Consider the following 18567-nt stretch of genomic DNA (forward strand, 5'->3'; position numbering starts at 1 on the left):
AAGAAAAACAAAGGTGAGTGATATGGCTCGTATCTTTTTTGTAGAATAGTTTCCTCCTTTTCAATTACAGCTGGAATGAATTGGTGTTTACATGCTGCTGTATTGTTTTGTGTCTGATTTTACAGCTGTCCAAGTCTGGCCAATCCGGAAGAATGTCGGAGTCAATACTTCCTTTACGGAGGACATACCACGGAAGGAAGTGAACCGGTATATACAGTTGAAGTCGGAAGTTTACATACACTTAGATTGGAGTCATTAAAACTCATTTTTCAACCACTACGCAAATTTCTTGTTAACAAACTATAGTTTTGGCAAGTCCGTTAGGACATCTACTTTGTGCATGACAAGTAATTTTTCCAACAATAGTTTACAGACAGATTATTTCACTTATAATTCACTGTATCACAATTCCAATGGGTCAGAAGTTTACATACACTAAGTTGACTGTGCCTTTAAACAGCTTGGAACATTCCAGAAATTGATGTCATGGCTTTAGAAGCTTCTGATAGGCTAATTGACATCATTTGAGTCAATTGGAGGTGTACCTGTGGATGTGTTTCAAGGCCTACCTTCAAACTCGGTGCCTCTTTGCTTGACATCATGGGAAAATCAGCCAAGACCTCAGAAAAAAGATTGTAGACCTCCACAAGTCTGTTTCATCCTTGGGGCAATTTCCAAAGTCCTGAAGGTACCACGTTCATCTGTACAAACAATAGTACGCAAGTATAAACACCATGGGACCACACAGCTGTCATACCGCTCAGGAAGGAGACGCGTTCTGTCTCCTAGAGATGAACGTACTTTGGTGCGAAAAGTGCAAATCAATCCCAGAACAACAGCAAAGGACCTTGTGAAGATGCTGGAGGAAACAAGTACAAAAGTATCTATATCCACAGTAAAACGAGTCCTATATCGACATAGCCTGAAAGGCTGCTCAGCAAGGAAGAGGCCACTGCTCCAAAACCGCCATAAAAAAGCCAGACTACAGTTTGCATCTGCACATGGGGACAAAGATCATACTTTTTGGAGAAATGTCCTCTGGTCTGATGAAACAAAAATAGAACTGTTTGGCCATAAGGACCATCGTTATGTTTGGAGGAAAAAGAGGGAGGCTTGCAAACTGAAGAACACCATCCCAACCGTGAAGCACGGGGGTGGCAGCATCATGTTGTGGGGGTGCTTTGCTACAGGAGGGACTGGTACACTTCACAAAATAGATGGCATCATGAGGTAGGAAAATCATGTGGATATATTGAAGCAGCATCTCAAGACATCAGTCAGGAAAAAAGCTTGGTCGCATATGGGTCTTCCAAATGGACAATGACCAAGCATACTTCCAAAGTTGTGGAAAAATGGCTTAAGGACAACAAAGTCAAGGTATTGGAGTGACCATCACAAAGCCCTGACCTCAATCCTATAGAAAATTTGTGGACAGAACTGAAAAAGCTTGTGCGAGCAAGGAGGCCTACAAACCTGACTCAGTTACACCAGCTCTGTCAGGAGGAATTGGCCAAAATTCACCCAAGTTATTGTGGGAAGCTTGTGGAAGGCTACCTGAAGCGTTTGACCGACGTTAAACAATTTAAAAGGCAATGCTACCAAATACTAATTGAGTGTATGTAAACTTCTGACCCACTGGGAATGTGATAAAAGATTCAATTAAATAATTCTCTCCTATTATTGACATTTCACATTCTTAAAATAATGTAGTGATCCTAACTGACCTAAAACAGAATTTTTACCAGGATTAAATGTCAGGAATGTGAAAGTGAGTTTAATTGTATTTGGTTAAGGTGTATGTAAACTTCCAACTTCAACTCTACATTTATTTTTGTTAAAGTGGGAAACTATTGTAAATTAATTGGCTGATGAATGTTGGGCCCATAGCCTAAGTAATACGAGCAACTACTCAGCTGAAAATTGTCATACAAATATGCATAATGACTTTTGACCTGTCTCACTGTCTGGCCTGCTTGCAAATCCTAATCTGTGATAGCTTGTGATTATAAATAAATACATAATTTTCTTCCAGTTTACACTCTGTTGCGGTGTACATGGCCAGGAAGTACGTGGTCTTTGAAGAATGCCTCCTTCCATTGTTCAAGACTTGTCCGGTCTGTCGCAGCTCCTGCAGCATCGACAAGTTCATCCAAGATACCCTGCTCACCATCAACCAGTTCTGCAACCACTGTGACCACCGGAGCCAATGGAAGAGCCAGCCCTTTAACCTCCCAGCTAGATACCCGTCCTCTTCAGCAGCATCGACTGGCACAACTGATGCTTCGATTGGCACCACAACTGGCACCACTACTGGCACATCCACTGACGCTATGACTGACTCCTCAACTGGCCCAACTTGCACCTTCAATTCTCAGACCCTGAAGGTAGACTATATCATTTTTCACTATACAATACATGAATACAAATACACACAAGCCATTAAAAACAAGCCTATTTTTAAATGGTGAGATGTTTGTCAAGTTAAACAATAACTACAATTGTCGTCAGCCATATGGCTACCTCATTTTAACTAAGTGAAATCAGGAGGTTGGCTGGGGGGGTTGATGTCCCATTCTGCATTGGGATTCTGTCTAGCCAGTAGTTAAGTGTAGATATTGGTAGAGGAGTTGCTCATTATTATTCATTGTCCTTGTAGATAGCGGAGGACGGTGATCTTCTGTTGGAGAATTACGATGGCGATATTTCCAACAAGGGTCTGGAGGACATTCAGACTCTGATGTTTGAGACAACCTTTTGTGTGCATGATGACGACAAAGCCATGAAGAAGATATGTCAACGTCAGTGCTTGGAGGAGGAACAGAAAGATGAGACTAGGGGGGAGGAGGAGACTAGGGAGGGGGAGGAGGAGACTAGGGAGGAGGAGGAGGAGAAGGAGGAGACTAGGGGGGAGGAGGAGGAGACTAGGGGAGAGGAGGAGGAGGGCTCCGATGTTGAGTGGCAACCTGAGGTTGAGTTAAGTCCTCTTCTAGCCTCAGATTCAGAATGGGATTCCCGGGCGCTCTGCCCGGATTGTGGCACGTTTATAAAAGGCTCCAAGGCTCACCTCTGCGAGCATGCCAAGCCGTTTGTCTGCCAGGACTGTGGCAAGCGGTTTGTTAACGAGACCTCTCTCAACATTCACCAAAGAATCCACAAGCCAGGCTATGTGCACGGGTGCAAGTACTGCCTCAAGCCATTCCAGAGCAGGCCGGAGAAGCTGAGGCATGAGGAGAGTCACCTGCGTGTAGAAAAGCCCTACGAATGCCCCGACTGCCCCATACGATTCAGCGACATTAAAGCCCGGGACGGCCACCTTCAAAGACACAGAGGGCCCACATGGTACATTTGCGACATCTGCAAAATGGAGTTTATAAGTAGTAGCTACCTGGAAAGACACATGCTAGTCCACAGCGGGGAGAAGCCCTACACATGCTTCGAGTGCCAGCGCTCCTTCAACCAGGCGAGCCACCTCAAGTCTCACATGCACCTTCACACGGGCGAGCGGCCGTACAAGTGCCGGCATTGTGACAAGTCCTACAACCACAATGTGAGTCTGAAAAGCCACGTCCAGCACTACCATCCGGACCCTGCCTCTGGGACCAAGGAGAAGAAACAGGAGCCAGTTTCAAACTCGGAGACTCTGACTGAACAACGGGTAGTGACCGAGGAGAGTCGAAAGACAAATGCAGGGTCTGGGCAGGAAAGAGTGAAGAGGGCAGGGAGGAAGAGGAAACGCCTGACCTTTGATTATGAGGAGTTGGGGGAGAGTGAGCGCAACAGTGACTCAGACTTCAACCCAGGGGCAGAAGAGGGTGGTAGCAACAAGACTACAGGCAGACCAATAGGCAGGCCGAGAATGAGACCAGGGACCACCAGAGAGATGTATGCGGGAAGTGTGAATAAAGAGCATGATGGATCCAACCTGAATGAACAGTGGGAAGAGGACAGGGGGACCAAAAGGAAGGCCACAAGAAGGGGGAGAGGAAGACCAAGAGCCATTGAAGAGATGCATGAGGGAACTGCTTGCGAAGAGCTTGATGAATCAAACCTGAATGAACAAGTGCCATCAATAGAGACTGCTCTTTCTGAACTTTTAGAGAGTTGTGGGCCATTTCAAAATGTAGATGAGGCTTTTGACCCGATGCCGAATTAACTGTTAGTTATTGAGGATGTCTTTTCCCCCCTATATTTTCTATATTTTTTACACGTTGAAGAAAAATACTTATGATTTGACAGAAATGTCAATAAGGTTCAAGATTCTACTCTAAAGCAGGGTCAACAATGAAACTGTCGACAGGTCCCAAATTGTACCCTATTCCCTATACAGCGCACTACTTTTGAACAGCCTAGATTGCATTGATTTCAGACACCGTTGCGGTGAGCCATGGCGATAAGCCTACCGCCTGATTCCTTATGTTCAACATTTTGTGTTCTAGTGAACTTGACGAGTTGCTGTCTACATTATGATCAGTTAAGAAAAGTGACAGACAATGCAAAGTGCCTCCTATACTTTGTCATTGAAAAACGGTTATCTTGGATTGTAATTCCTATCATTTGCAGACATGATTGTAATAAACGTCATTATAAACCGGGTGGTTCGAGCCCTGAATGCTGATTGGCTGGCTGAAAGCCGTATACCACGGGTATTACCAAAAATTACTTTTTACTGTTCTAATTATGTTGGTAACCAGTTTATAAACAGCAATAAGGCACCTCTGGGGTTTGTGTTATATGGCAGATATACCACGGCTAAGGGCTGTATCCAGGCACTCCGCGATGCGCATAAGAACACACCTTAGCCGTGGTATATTGGCCAATACCACACCCCCTTGCTTAAAGCATTTTTATTTTACTTTTATTATTGAATAGTATTACTGCTAAATTTTTTATTTTTTTCCAACCCACCTCCAATCTAGACTTTAATAAACCTTAAACAGTTAAAAAGTAGATTGGCCCTGGGGTGAGGTCAACGATTAATCAGGGCCGATTTCAAGTTTTCATAACAATCGGTAATCGGCATTTTTGGACACCGATTACATTGCACTCCACAAGGAGACTGTGTGGCAGGCTGACTACCTGTTACGCGAGTGCAGCAAGGAGCCAAGGTAAGGTGCTAGCTAGCATTAAACTTATCTTATAAAAAAACAATCTTAACATAATCACTAGTTAACTACACATGGTTGATGATATTACTAGTTTATCTAGCTTGTCCTGCATTGCATATAATCGATGAGGTGCCTGTTAATGTATCATTGAATCACAGCCTACTTCGCCAAACGGGTGATTTAACAAGCGCATTCGAAAAAAAGCACTGTCGTTGCACCAATGTGTACCTAACCATAAACATCAATGCCTTTCTTAAAATCAATACACAAGTATATATTTTTAAACCTGCATATTTAGTTAATATTGCCTGCTAACATGAATTTATTTTAACTAGGGAAAATGTCACTTCTCTTGCGTTCTGTGCAAGCAGAGTCAGGGTATATGCAGCAGTTTGGGCCGCCTGGCTCGTTGCGAACTGTGTGAAGACCATTTCTTCCTAACAAAGACCGTAATTAATTTGCCAGAATTGTACATAATTATAACATACATTGCACAACCTTCAATGTTAACAGCAATATTTAGACTTAGGGATGCCACCCGTTAGATAAAATACAGAACGGTTCCGTATTTCACTGAAAGAATAAACGTTTTGTTTTCGAAATGATAGTTTCCGGAGTTGACCATATTAATGACCTAAGGCTCATATTTGTGTGTTATATTATAATTAAGTCTATGATTTGATAGAGCAGTCTGACTGAGTGGTGGTAGGCACCAGCAGGCTCGTAAGCATTCATTCAAACAGCACTTTCCTGCGTTTGCCAGCAGCTCTTCGCAATGCTTCAAGCATTGCGCTGTTTATGACTTCAAGCCTATCAACTCCCGAGATTAGGCTGGCAATACTAAAGTACCTATTAGAACATCCAATAGTCAAAGGTATATGAAATACAAAATGGTATAGAGACAAATAGTCCTATAATAACTACAACCTAAAACTTCTTACCTGGGAATATTGAAGACTCATGTTAAAAGGAACCACCAGCTTTCATATGTTCTGAGCAAGGCACTTAAACGTTGCTTTTTCACATGGCACATATTGCACTTTTACTTTCTTCTCCAACACTTTGTTTGCTTTATTTAAACCAAATTGAACATGTTTCATTATTTATGAGACTAAATTGATTTTGATGTATTATATTAAGTTAAAATAAGTTCATTCAGTATTGTTATAATTGTCATTATCACACATACATAATCGGCTGATTAATCGGTATCGGCTTTTCTTGGGCCCTCCAATAATCGGTATCGGTGCTGAAAAATCACAATCGGTCGACCTCTACAACAGTCAGTTACATTGCAGATAGAACATGTCCCCAATTGCCACTGACCTGCTCATGAAAGTCCACTGGTGTAAGTCTTGTGCTTCCCTGATGTTCTCAGAGGCCTGGACCCAGGTGCGTAGAGGTCTCGTCTTTGCTGCCCATCTCTCACTCTCCAAATGCTGATCCAGGAGCTGTCGCAGCTTACGCTTCCGTTTGGAGAAACCACACACAAATGGAGTTAGCACACATGCTGGGTTTCCGTGTGAATCAAGAATGGTCCACCAGCCAAAGGACATCCAGCTAACTTGACATTACTGTGGGACGCATTGGAGTCAACATGGGCCAGCATCTCCGTGGAACGCTTTCGACACCTTGTAGACTCCAATGCTGTTGTAGCTGATACAACACACTCAGTGTTTCTCAACCTCGTTCCTGGGGGACACCCAGAGGTTACACAGTTTTGGTCTAGCCCAGCATTAACATACATTTAGCACAGGGTTTTCCCCAACTCCGTCTGGGCACGTTTTGTTTTTTGCCCTCCCTAGCACTACACAGCTGATTCAGGTAATCAAAACTTGATGAGTTAGTGATTTGAATCAGCTGTGTAGTGTTAGGGCAAAAAACAATGTGCACCCAGGGTGGGCCCCAGGACTGGGTTTGGGAAACCCTGATTTAGCAGATGTTCTTATATAAAGCAGCTTACACTAGTGAGTGCATAATTTTTTTTGTTTTACTTTTCAATACTGGTCCCCCGTGGGAATCGAACCCACAACCCTGGTGTTGATAGCACCATGCTCTACAAACTGTCACACCTCAACTGATCAAGAGGCTTGGTCGTCCACTCCTTCCCAAGAATGGATTAAGAAACACGTTTGTATTCAGGGATGTGAAAAGCTCTGAACATTACAGATAGAAATAGAATATAGAGAGCTGACAGTTCTATCTGTTCTATCTGACGAACATCATTCCTACCCAATCCATTTCTTTAGGAATGTTCTGTAACGTTAAATCCCTGGACAGGCCTATGGTTTATTAGGTCAGGCCCACTGTTGGTGTGTTCTCTCCAGCACTGCATGCTCTCCCTGACCTCTTCTGCAGACCTCCAGGCTGCGGCAGATCCCCCTCCGCTGGGCCAGACCTCTGGTGGAGGTGGGCCTGGGTTAGAGCTTCCATCTCCGTCTGAGAGTGGACACATCGCTCCCACGCCATAAACATCCTGCAAACACAGGGGACGGAAAGGAGGGAATGGTACTGGTCAGGAGGAGAAATGCTATTAACAGGAAATAGCTAGATAAGTATTGTTCCCACATAGAATTGAGTGAAACTTGGCCAGTCATCTTTCCCTCAATCCTGACTGGTCTCCCAGTCCCTGCCGCTGAAAAACATCCCCACAGCTTGATGCTACCACCACGCTTCACTGTAGGGATTGTGCCAGGTTTCTTCCAGATGTGATGCTTGGCATTCAGTCCAAAGAGTTCAATCTTGGTCTCATCATACCAGTTTCTCATGGTCTGAGAGTCCTTTATGTGCCTTTTGGCAAACTCCAAGCAGGCGGTCATGTGCCTTTTACTGAGGAGTGGCTTCCATCTGGCCACTACCATAAAGGCCTGATTGGTTGAGTGCTGTAGAGATGTTTGTCCTTCTGGAAGGTTCTCCCATCTCCACAGAGGAACTCTGGAGCTCTGTCAGAGTGACCATCAGGTTCTTGGTCACCTCCCTGACCATGACCCTTCTTCCCTGATGGCTCAGTTTGGCTGGGCGGCCAAATCTAGGAATAGTCTTGGTGCTTTCAAACTTCTTCCATTTAAGAATGATGGAGGCCACTGTGTTCTTGGGGACCTTCAATGCTGCAGAATTTTTTTGGTACCCTTCCCCAGATCTGTGCCTCGACACAATCCTGTCTCGAAGCTCTACGGACAATTCCTTTGACCTCATGGCTTGGTTTTTGCTCTGACATGCAGTGTCAACTGTGGGACCTTATATAGACAGGTGTGTGCCTTCCCAAATCATGTCTAATCAATTGAATTTACCACAGGTGGACTCCAATCAAGTTGTAGAAACATCAAGGATGATCAATGGAAACAGGATGCACCCAAGCTCAATGAGTCTCATAGCAAAGGGTCTGAATACTTATGTAAATAAGGAATTTGTTTAATACAACTGCAAAAATGTATACTTTTTTTTCTTCGCTTTGTCAAATGCTTACTTGTGTAATTAGACCCACAAGTAAGCATTTCCCTGTTAGTCTACACCTGTTATCAACTAAGCATGTGAAAAATACAATTTGATTTAATGACAGCACAGTGGGGTTTACAGTGTAAGTTTAACTTTCTTAATAAACCAGAAAATCAATATTTATTTCTGGTTGTTTATCAAAGTTGGTAGGCTAACTCATTGATCCTGGTTGTGTGCCAACTACACACACACACACACAAAAAATGTATGTATTCACTACTGTAAGTCGCTCTGGATAAATGTAAATGTAATTACTGATCCATGTAAACAATATACTAGTCACCTTATCAAGAGATAAATAATTACACTGTTAACATAGTTGATTTATCCTTGTTTTAAAATTACACATTTAGATCAGTTACAGACTGATACAATCCAACATGATTCATATGCAAACCATTGAAACATGTATGATTGCTCAATATAGTGCACTGTTTTATGCATTCTCATAAAATGTAGAAACACTACATTATCAAAGAAATTAAAAAACAAAATATATACCCAATACCTAGAAATTATCCCAGTGTGTAGCCCTGAGGACAGTGTTGTACAGATCTTTACAATAATATTCTGTATTCTGAAAGTTTTTTTCTTCTACAAAAACAAGGAAATGCTTCATGCACACATTCTTTCATACTGGACATATCGACACGGCAATATCTGAATCAACGCCCCAAAATAAGATCTCGAGCCATTCTCTAAGTGAGATGCTATTCAGATGGGACCTCAACAAGGGATAGCAAAACTCTGATAAAGAGCAACAGCTGTGTTTTAACGATTCAACAGTCCAATGTGGCGATCCAGTCATTTAGGAAGTGAGCCATATAATAAAAACAGCCACGTCAGAGATTCTGGCTCTTCGGCTAGTAGTTCCTCAGGTAGACTAGTCGAGGAGGCTGGAACTTCTCACGACACAAAGGGCACTCGGTCTGTGGAGAGGAAGGAACAAATAGTAATGCACTGTTATCTAGCTTCTTTTCACTGATTGGCTGGCAAGGCGGAACACTGACCCTCCCATAGGCTGGCTAGGCGGAACACTGACCCTCCCATAGGCTGGCTAGGCGGAACACTGACCCTCCGATAGGCTGGCTAGGCGGAACATTATACCTCTCCAGTCCTGTCAGACCTACAGGTTAGAAGTCGTTTCTGGACCTACAGGTTAGAGGTCGTTTCTGGACTGTGCCACTGTTATAGTACCCCTTAAAGAGCGTAGCGTTTCACTCACATAATTAAATAGGACATGGAACTGTAGTCACCCTCTCACCTTGGTGTTGCACCACTCTGTGATGCACTCCCAGCAGAACAGATGACCACACGGGGTGGAGGTCGAGTGTCTCCTCTCCTCTAGACACAGGATACAGCGAGAGGCACGGGGAGAGTCAGTCTCGTCTACAGATTGGGACCTAGACACACACAGGTACATTTTAAAACGTATACATACATGTGAAATTCATACGCTTACCTCAATATTCACATTGAGAAGAATGCATGGGGGCATGTGTGCGTCTCAAGGAAATGTCCAACTTGAGGTGAAGATTTTGAACTGCAGCTTCGCAATCAAATTGTATCCATCTGATGTCATTTGAATGTCCTCAAGCACTTCCTGTCACGATAGTTTTTTTAAACATTTATTCCGGTTTTTCAAATTTCAAGTTATTACACATTTCATGGATTTACAATTTCAGATTACTTCATACATTCAGAGGGTCAGGTACATTCAAGTTCATGAGCATTTTTATATTGTTCAAAGGCAGTGCTTCCCGGGGCACCCACCCACCAACAGCCACCCACCCAACCCCAATGAGAGGCTTGATGGAACCCCAGGACCAAGAAAGGTATATGGATAGATATGGTAGCAGATTCTCGGTGTGACCAAGGCAGTCAGTGTTAATTATATTATTAAAACGGTGTCCTACTGCATTGTACCTAGAGGGCAGGTTCCTGTGTTGTCTCCACTCCTGCCGGGCTCTCTGTCTCTGACGGAGGTTGTTCAGTTGCAAGGCTAGCGTGAGGGCCAGCTGCATCAGGGAGATCACGCCCAGGAGCCTGTAGCTGCTCTGGATGTCCCCTTCGTCCCCCGTCACACCACGTACCCGTAGCTAACCACCCAGGGAAATAAAGAATGGTGAGAAGCATACACTCGTAAAACACTGAGACGTGCCCATTCCCACCGTAAAAAAAACCCCGTTTTGCAACGGAAAACAAAGTTCATCTAGTAAGAAAATGGACTGAAACAGGGAGGGATAACCTGAACCTGTCCAAAAAGACATGTTTGTTTTTGTTTTCCATTGCAAAATGTTTTGCTACGGTACACTACTGAATAGGTTCTCACACAAATACCCACATAGCTTACTCCGGCCGTCCTCTTCCCCAGGTGGTAGAAGGCCCCGCTGATGTAAAACAGGGCCACATGCACCCGGTGGAGGATGGAGAGTCCCTGCTGGAGGGCCAACACGGCCGGCACACACGCCCTCCTCTGGGGCTCCGTCAGCAGCCCCAGCGCCCTCCGGACCCAGCCTCTCATCCAGGCTCCGGGGCTCCAAGGACTGGCCACTGTTGCTCTTTGGATTCCCCCTCCCTGGCTCTCCTCTCCCGCCTCCAGCTCATTCTCCAGGCACACCAGCAGCTTGTCCAGCAGGTAAGGAAACAGGCTGTGGAGGAGCACCAGGGCTCCTCGTCTGATGCGCGACGGTACCCTGCGCAGGGTGGGGTCCACCTGGATGATACTGACATACTCCTCGCCCAACGTCTGGTACCCTGGATGACACAGGGAGGGACAGCAAGGATGTGTGGTTAGGCGGCATTAACAATGGATGCCCCTGGTCTGTCTTTGATGGCAAAGCCTGCCTGTCAGTTTTGAACACAGTATGGAGCTCCAGCAGTTTGTTTACCTACCTGAGAATGTGGTTAAACCATAGTATGCAAGGTCTGACAGCAGTTGGATCTCTTTCCTCCAGTGCAGCCATCTCTTGGACCCTGTAGGAGTAAAGAACAAAGCAGCTAGCTAGCTACTGTAAGAATAATAGCTATTATAATAGCTATTATAAAGCAGGATATTGCTTATGCATTCATGGCTCTTGAAAACCCTTCTCTGTATGTAGGGTTTTAAGCAGTTACATTCGCCCACGTTTAGCTCCTGTGTTAACAATTCCGACGCTGTGTTTTATTAAATGTTTAGAAACTTCAATATTCATCGTTTTGTCCAACTGTTTTCGAAACATATCTTTCACGTCTGCAAGAAATAATCGTATTTATATTTATTTTTAAAGTTCCATAGAAGGTGTGTGGCTGACTAACCCTAACTCTATAAAGGTGTATACATGTGTTTTCTTCTCGCTGATATGGAAAAAAGACACGTTCCTTATGGTTTCCAAAACAGTACAGCAAACTTCTGCAACTTCTAGACCGAGAGTCTGGGCTGTTTAACAAACGTCCCCGGTAAAGAAGATAACTACTTTAGCGCCTATTGCCGACAGTAATGTTATCATTCTATGAAATGTGCTAATGCATTCATAGCTATATTCTAAATGGTCATGTAGGCTATAGCTGTGTATCCCGCATACTTGCCTGCAAGAGTCTGGAAAGCTTCATTCGCGTTGTTCCTGAGACACTGTTGATAATATTCATCCTTCTGACTTGAACGAATCACTTGTGGTTGGTTTGCACCGACGAGAGGCATCGCTCGATGCTAACTAGCTCGATGCTAACTAGCTAGCTAGCCTAGCAATGGCACGGGAAGTTACTTGAATTTGAATGCACGACAGTTCGTTGAAAAATAACTCGTCAGTCCATTTCTACACAAACTGTCCGGCTAAGACACTTTCCCGAACTTGTCACAGTTATTTAAACGTTCATATTGCCTGCCTTGACAGCTCTGTTAGCTACTAGCTAAGTACACGGAAACACAGTTGACTTGAATTAAACAATGACAGCAAAATAGACTTCTGCGGCCACAGCGCCGTGCGGTGGTAGGAGTTCTCTCGTCTACTTTCCGGTGTAATGCATCGTTAGCTTAACCATTATGGTAACAGCCTTGCGCACTGCACAAAAACATTGCTGTACCCATTATTTTATGGTCATTTCTGCACTGGTGTAACAGTTACCAGTCTTTCTGGACTTTCATACTGCAGGTGAACTTGTGAAATGTAATCATATCTTTTAGAACAATATTGGTATGGTGTGTGGTCACTAAATCTAGTAGAATTTATATTGATGGGTCTGCAACTCAAATTGGCTGTAATGTATGATGCTTTATTTCATTGGGTTGAGAATGATTTGCTGCCACCACGCTTCACTGTAGGGCTGTGGTGTGGAATACACCATGCATAGAGATAGAGCTGTTTTATTTCTGTATGTTGAATATTTTTTTATTATATTGTATCAAAATATGAACAGCAAATTTGATTAGCTTAAATCCCAAGCTAATTTATTGGTATCTGAAAATGTCACCATTGTTAGACATTTTTTCCCCCATTGAATACATGGATTCATTCATGATTTGTACACATCCTTTACTTGTCCTTTTTTGTTTGTTGACAGAAATGTCTCTCCATAAGCTTCCACAGCTGGGGCATTTTTCCTAACTGGATTGATAGTGCTTATTCTTCCTGCCTGTTTGTAAATTGCAGAACCAGTTTCTTTGTCCCTTTTAATTCAGTTTCCTGAACCAAGCTGAAGGTGTTTTTCTAGGTGCTGAACACCTTCTCTGTCCTGCAGTGCAGTGGGCAGATAGGTCTCTCAATAAGGAGAGCTGGACCAACACTTGGACAGTATGAGTAGGGGGAAATAGTTTACTTACAGGCAGCTGCAGACAAGGAAGTGGACTGTGTGTTTACAGTTAAGGAGGAGCTGCTGGCGTTTTCCCCTCCCCCGTAAAGTTGTGAGATACTTGTGACTTCTTACAGATGGAGGCTAGATGGTGCAGGGAGAGCACACTGCTTGTTGAGAGCACAGGATGGGACTAAACCACTGAAGTTCCACCGGGGGATTCTGAGGTGCCTGAGTAGCCTGCAAAGGTACGTCATGTCAGAATTCCTCTGTTGGTTTTATCAGCTTGGCATTCACTGCACTTAATTCATTGGAAGTTTGACTTGCTTACTGAACACTAACATTACCACACGCAACCAGATAACGGACTAGTCTAAAACCTGTCCCACTTCAGTGTGGCCTCTTAGCCCATGGCTCCATGCCCATCAAAAGCACACAGAATTCCAGCTTGTATCCAACTAAAGCTCTTTGTAAGTACATATAATAGTATAATATCAGTGAGTAGAGTTGTAGTGATCCCTTTGAGGTTTGCTGTTGACTGCAGCGTGAGTCATTGATCTTTATTTGCAAAGCACAGGATCCTCAGGAGACCCCAAACAACACAATGAGGAAGGAAGCGCTGGAGCCAGCAGCACCTGCCGAAGAGAGAGAACAGCAGCTTGTTACAATAGTTTCCTTAATGACCTCAGGTGATATCTGGTTAGGATGCATACAGTCATGAATTGCTTAACAGACCCTTGGTATTTGGTATTTTATTAGGATCCCCAACTGTTGTAAAAACAGCAGCTACTCTTCCTGGGATCCACATGAAACATGAAACATAATACAGAACATTAATAGATAAGAACAGCTCTCAAGGACAGAAATACATCAACTTTTTTTTTAAATGCACACGTAGCCTACATATCAATACATACACACAAACTATCTAGGTCAAATAGCCTACATATCAATACATACACACAAACTATCTAGGTCAAATAGGGGAGAGGTGTTGTGCCAAGAGGTGTTGCTTTATCTGTTTTTTTTTTGTTTAAACCGGTTTGCTGTTTATTTGAGCAATATGAGATGGAACAGAGTTCCACTCAATAATGGCTCTGTATAATAATGTACGCTTTCTTGAATTTGTTCTGGATTTGGGGACTGTGAAAAGACCCCTGGTGGCATGTCTGGCACGCTTCCATTAGGTGTTGAGTAGTCTCTCTCAGCGGGTGTTGCAGACACGCATTACTGACCTACTTCTGTTTCAAGTGTTAAACAGACGCGTGGCTTTCCGAATCAGCCAGGCTGGTTGTGATGTCTTTTACAGGAGCAATGTCTCGAAGTGTCATAAGGTGACATAACCATGCCCAGACAGACAGTCTCTCCTTAGGAAGGCTATATGAAGTTACATCACAGAGTGTGTGTCTGTGTCTCTCTCTCTCTCTCTCTCTCCTCTCTCTCTCTCTCTCTCTCTCTCTCTCTCTCTCTCTGTGTGTGTGTGTGTGTGTGTGTGTGTGTGTGTGTGTGTGTGTGTGTGTGTGTGTGTGTCTGTGTCTCTCTCTGTATGTGTGTGTCTGTGTGTGTGTCTGTGTCTCGTGTCTCTGTGTGTGTCTCTGTGTGTGTGTGTGTGTGTGTGTGTATGTGTGAGCATGGTTAAGGCTAGGATAAGGCTGTGGGAACATTCATAATTACAGTAGAAGTACTGTGAACTACAGGAACAAAAAAACAAGTAGTAGTTTCTCGAATGGCATTATTGTAAAATATATTTCCATATAGAATGAAAATCACAGAAAACTACAACATAATGTACCATTTACATACATTAAAGACACTTGATGTCCCTTTGATGATGCCAATGGAATATTAACCAATAATAAACAGAAAAAATGCTATACCTTCATATGTAAGAAATATATTACTGGACTGACCTTTTCTATCCTGTAATTACTATATTTTCCTCTAACAATGTATGATATTTTGATATTATATTATTCCTTTTAGAGTTCGCATGACCTTTCCAGCTACAGCTCCCTGCACGGTAGGGCCATCGTTGCTTGTCTGTTGCTCCAAATGTAGAGGAAAACAAAATCTGACTTGGAAACAAGGCCGCAGGAAAGTTCCTTCTCAGACACACCACTGTGTTAACAGTCTGTGTGTGTGTGTGTGTGTGTTGTTCTTCTGCTTCACTTAGCATAACATATGTATCAATCCATTTTGATAAATAGGCTACTCTCCTGATTTTTCTACTCATGATATCAGAGCATAACCTACTCCTTCCCTGAAATAAAACATTTTCTCAAGTTATGAAGTAGTCGAATATTGTCTGCAATGTAGTCACCTCAAAAGAGCACGCGCTATTGAAGGACTCAGTGAACAACTATCAGCCTGAAGTGTTCTTACCAGTAGCCTTGTTAAATTGGTTGAATTTCCATCTTGATTTAAATCTTGGTCACAGCTCATGACGATACAAACAGAAAAAGATGCAAATGAATCGGAACTAATCTCTCATTCTACAACAGTACTTTCTTTGTTTGCTTGGATCGTGTTCACCGGTCCTCCCCTACCAAACCCGGTTATTTGCCCTCAAATCTGGACCCACTGTGGACAATGTTTTTTAAATTACATCACTAACTCCCTGCTGTTGGAGTGAGGAGTGTACTCTATTACTGTGTGTGTGTGTGTGTGTGTGTGTGTGTGTGTGTGTGTGTGTGTGTGTGTGTGTGTGACTGTGTGTGGTAGTTGTTTTACGGAGGTGTGTGTGGTAGTTGTTTTGCGGAAGTGTGTGTGTGTGTGTGTGTGTGTGTGTGTGTGTGGTAGTTGTTTTGCGGAGGTGTGTGTGAGGATAAGACTTTTTGAAGCTGTCCAATTGGGGTATTTCGCCGAACGTTACACACTAAAGCACACCAACATCGAGGCTAGATCTGTGTCCTAGCGTCACTGTTTTCCTCTCAGTAAGGTAATGTGCTATTGTAGTATCACCAGGGAAATCCATGTTGTTGCCGGCCCTGAAGGTGTCCAACGCAGCCGTGTTTTTATATCTCAATATCAAATCATTTCTGGGTAACAATTAAGTACTTTACTGTGATTGGTTTTTAATTAAAATGGCCAAAAATAAACAAAAATACTGTAACTTCTTAGCAAAAAGCAATTTCTTAAGCAATATTTTAGCTAGGACCATCTGGGAGTGGTCTGAGTGGTGGGTCTAATTGAATGAGCCTAATGGGAGGGATATGTCACCTGAAAACGATCTGTTTTTAGCAGAGAGCTTTGAAACGCTCTTTGTTTTTGGTCTATTAACTTATACCGCCTGGGGATGTCGCCAGACAGGCCAAAACTCCATCCCATCTAAACAGGCTGAAATTTCAGGTGGTCTTTTCAAACAGCTCTTCCATTATACGGTCATTATTATAATTTTCACAGAATTGTTCCAACATCATAGTGTGGAAATATATATAAAACACAGGAAATCATGTTTTTGACTGTACTGTGCCTTTTACTATCCAGCAGGGATTGTTTTCTTATTGGTGAGATAATCTTCCATGTATTCAGGTGTGTGTTGTGTGCTTTTGACTCTGTAGTGGTTTGTAAAGCCAGGTACTATCCAAACAAGCCCAATGCAAGTCAACTATTGGGACTGTACAGTATCATAACCGTAACAGCCTTTAACAACAGCTCTATTTGATTGGAAGAGCAGGTTAGAAATTCTTTGTGTAGTTTTTTTTTTTTGCTGCCTTTGTTCAATGCGGTGTAGGTTTTCACCTCTTTTGAGGTTTTTAGAGGGGATTTTCTGGCTGGCGCTGAAATTCAACACTCAACACCTGGGAGATGAGAAGGAAAAACAACTATTTAAACCTCTGCAGAGAGGTGGGGCGTACAACTGAACAGGAATACTCCAATCCATGTTCAGGGGTCTGGTTTCTCCTGTGAACAGACCCTCGTTGTTGATGTTGTTTATACAGTAACCAGTGTCAACTTGTAGCACTGAGTCCTGTGTGTTGCTCTTCTGTGCTGTACAGAGGCAGTCAGAGTTAGCCTGGCGACGCCGCAGGCTACAAGGGGATGTGCTAGAAAACCAAAAAATCTGAGTAAACCTGTGTATTTAGTGAGGAAACACCCGTTCCAGCGCTGTCATCTCCAAAGGTGGGTGTTCTGTGTGCCAGGAAACATTGTACTGACGCAGTACTACTACCGGACTGCTTCATGTTCGCCGTGAGGCTGATGAGAAGAGGCTGGGTTCTGTGCAATTGGTCGTCATTAAGGGGCGAATCCTACCTTCCACTTAAGTCAAAGGTTCACTTAGTCATGCATTGATGTCTTGTGGGAGACTAAGTGAACATTTTACTTGAGTGGAATTTAGGATTTGTCCCTTTCAGTTTAAAGACAGTGATTCCCAACTAATGGGTGTTAGGTGGCAGCCAATGGCTCTTTGGTCACAGTTAAAGCTAGAATCCTTTATTTGAACAATAACAAAGAGACATCCCCTGTTTGGGGCTGGAGAAATGGAAACACTCTCAAATTCATAGACAGAGCTATGGATGCAAGAACTGACCATCCATGATGTCATATGTATAATCTTAACCATGTTTTGAGGCTATACAGTGTTTGTTTACATTTAAAACAGCTTATATTTTGGGTTCTTGATGGGGGGGACGACAGTTGAACATAGCTCATGAGTCATTTATAAGTTGTATTTATGGGTGTACAGTATATCGTTAATTTATAAGTCCCAATATGTATTTAGCAACTAAGGATTCTGGATTTAATTTAACTTTGTGAATTTGGCATTAGGAACATTTGAAAGAAAGGCTTTTTGGCGCGGTCACAACACAATGCAAAAAAAGTGATAGATTTACTGGTATAATGTATAACACCAACCTGTATAATCACCACCTTCCGGAGACACCTGAAACCCCACCTCTTTAAGGAATACCTGGGATAGGATAAAGTAATCCTTCTAACCCCCCCCCCCTTTAAAAGATTTAGATGCACTATTGTAAAGTGGTTGTTCTACTGGATATTATAGGTGAATGCACCAATTTGTAAGTCGCTCTGGATAAGAGCGTCTGCTAAATGACTTAAATGTTAAAATGTTAAATGCTAACAACTCCGTGTCTCTGGAGGAACATTTAGCGGCCTGTGTTACTGTAACTTTTGGTTGTTCATTCTAAATGTAGTGATGTGAATAATAACGCTAACATATAACAATATCTAACAATAA

At 43.0% G+C, this 18567-nt stretch overlaps 1 protein-coding gene across 1 annotated transcript; it reads right to left on the reverse strand.

Moving 5' to 3' along the window:
* Positions 1-8500: 8500 nt before the first annotated feature.
* pex10 (peroxisomal biogenesis factor 10) lies at positions 8501-12539 on the reverse strand. Its single transcript, XM_029718450.1, has 6 exons — positions 12168-12539; positions 11496-11576; positions 10945-11357; positions 10527-10699; positions 9865-10003; positions 8501-9529 (listed from the first exon to the last, which is right to left on the reverse strand). The coding sequence occupies exons 1-6, from the start codon at positions 12277-12279 to the stop codon at positions 9464-9466; spliced, it is 984 nt and encodes a 327-aa protein (XP_029574310.1). The 5' UTR covers positions 12280-12539; the 3' UTR covers positions 8501-9463.
* Positions 12540-18567: the final 6028 nt, after the last annotated feature.

This window comes from Salmo trutta, chromosome 28 (genome assembly GCF_901001165.1).
Source record: "Salmo trutta chromosome 28, fSalTru1.1, whole genome shotgun sequence".
NCBI lineage: Eukaryota > Metazoa > Chordata > Actinopteri > Salmoniformes > Salmonidae > Salmo > Salmo trutta.

Coding starts and splice junctions, on each gene's coding strand:
- pex10 (XM_029718450.1), bottom strand. CDS start 12,279: ATGCCTCTCGTCGGTGCAAACCAACCACAAGTGATTCGTTCAAGTCAG. Junction 11,358..11,495: donor TGGTTTAACCACATTCTCAG/GTAGGTAAACAA, acceptor TGTGTCATCCAG/GGTACCAGACGTTGGGCGAG. Junction 10,700..10,944: donor GGACGGCCGGAGTAAGCTAT/GTGGGTATTTGT, acceptor CTGGGTGGTTAG/CTACGGGTACGTGGTGTGAC.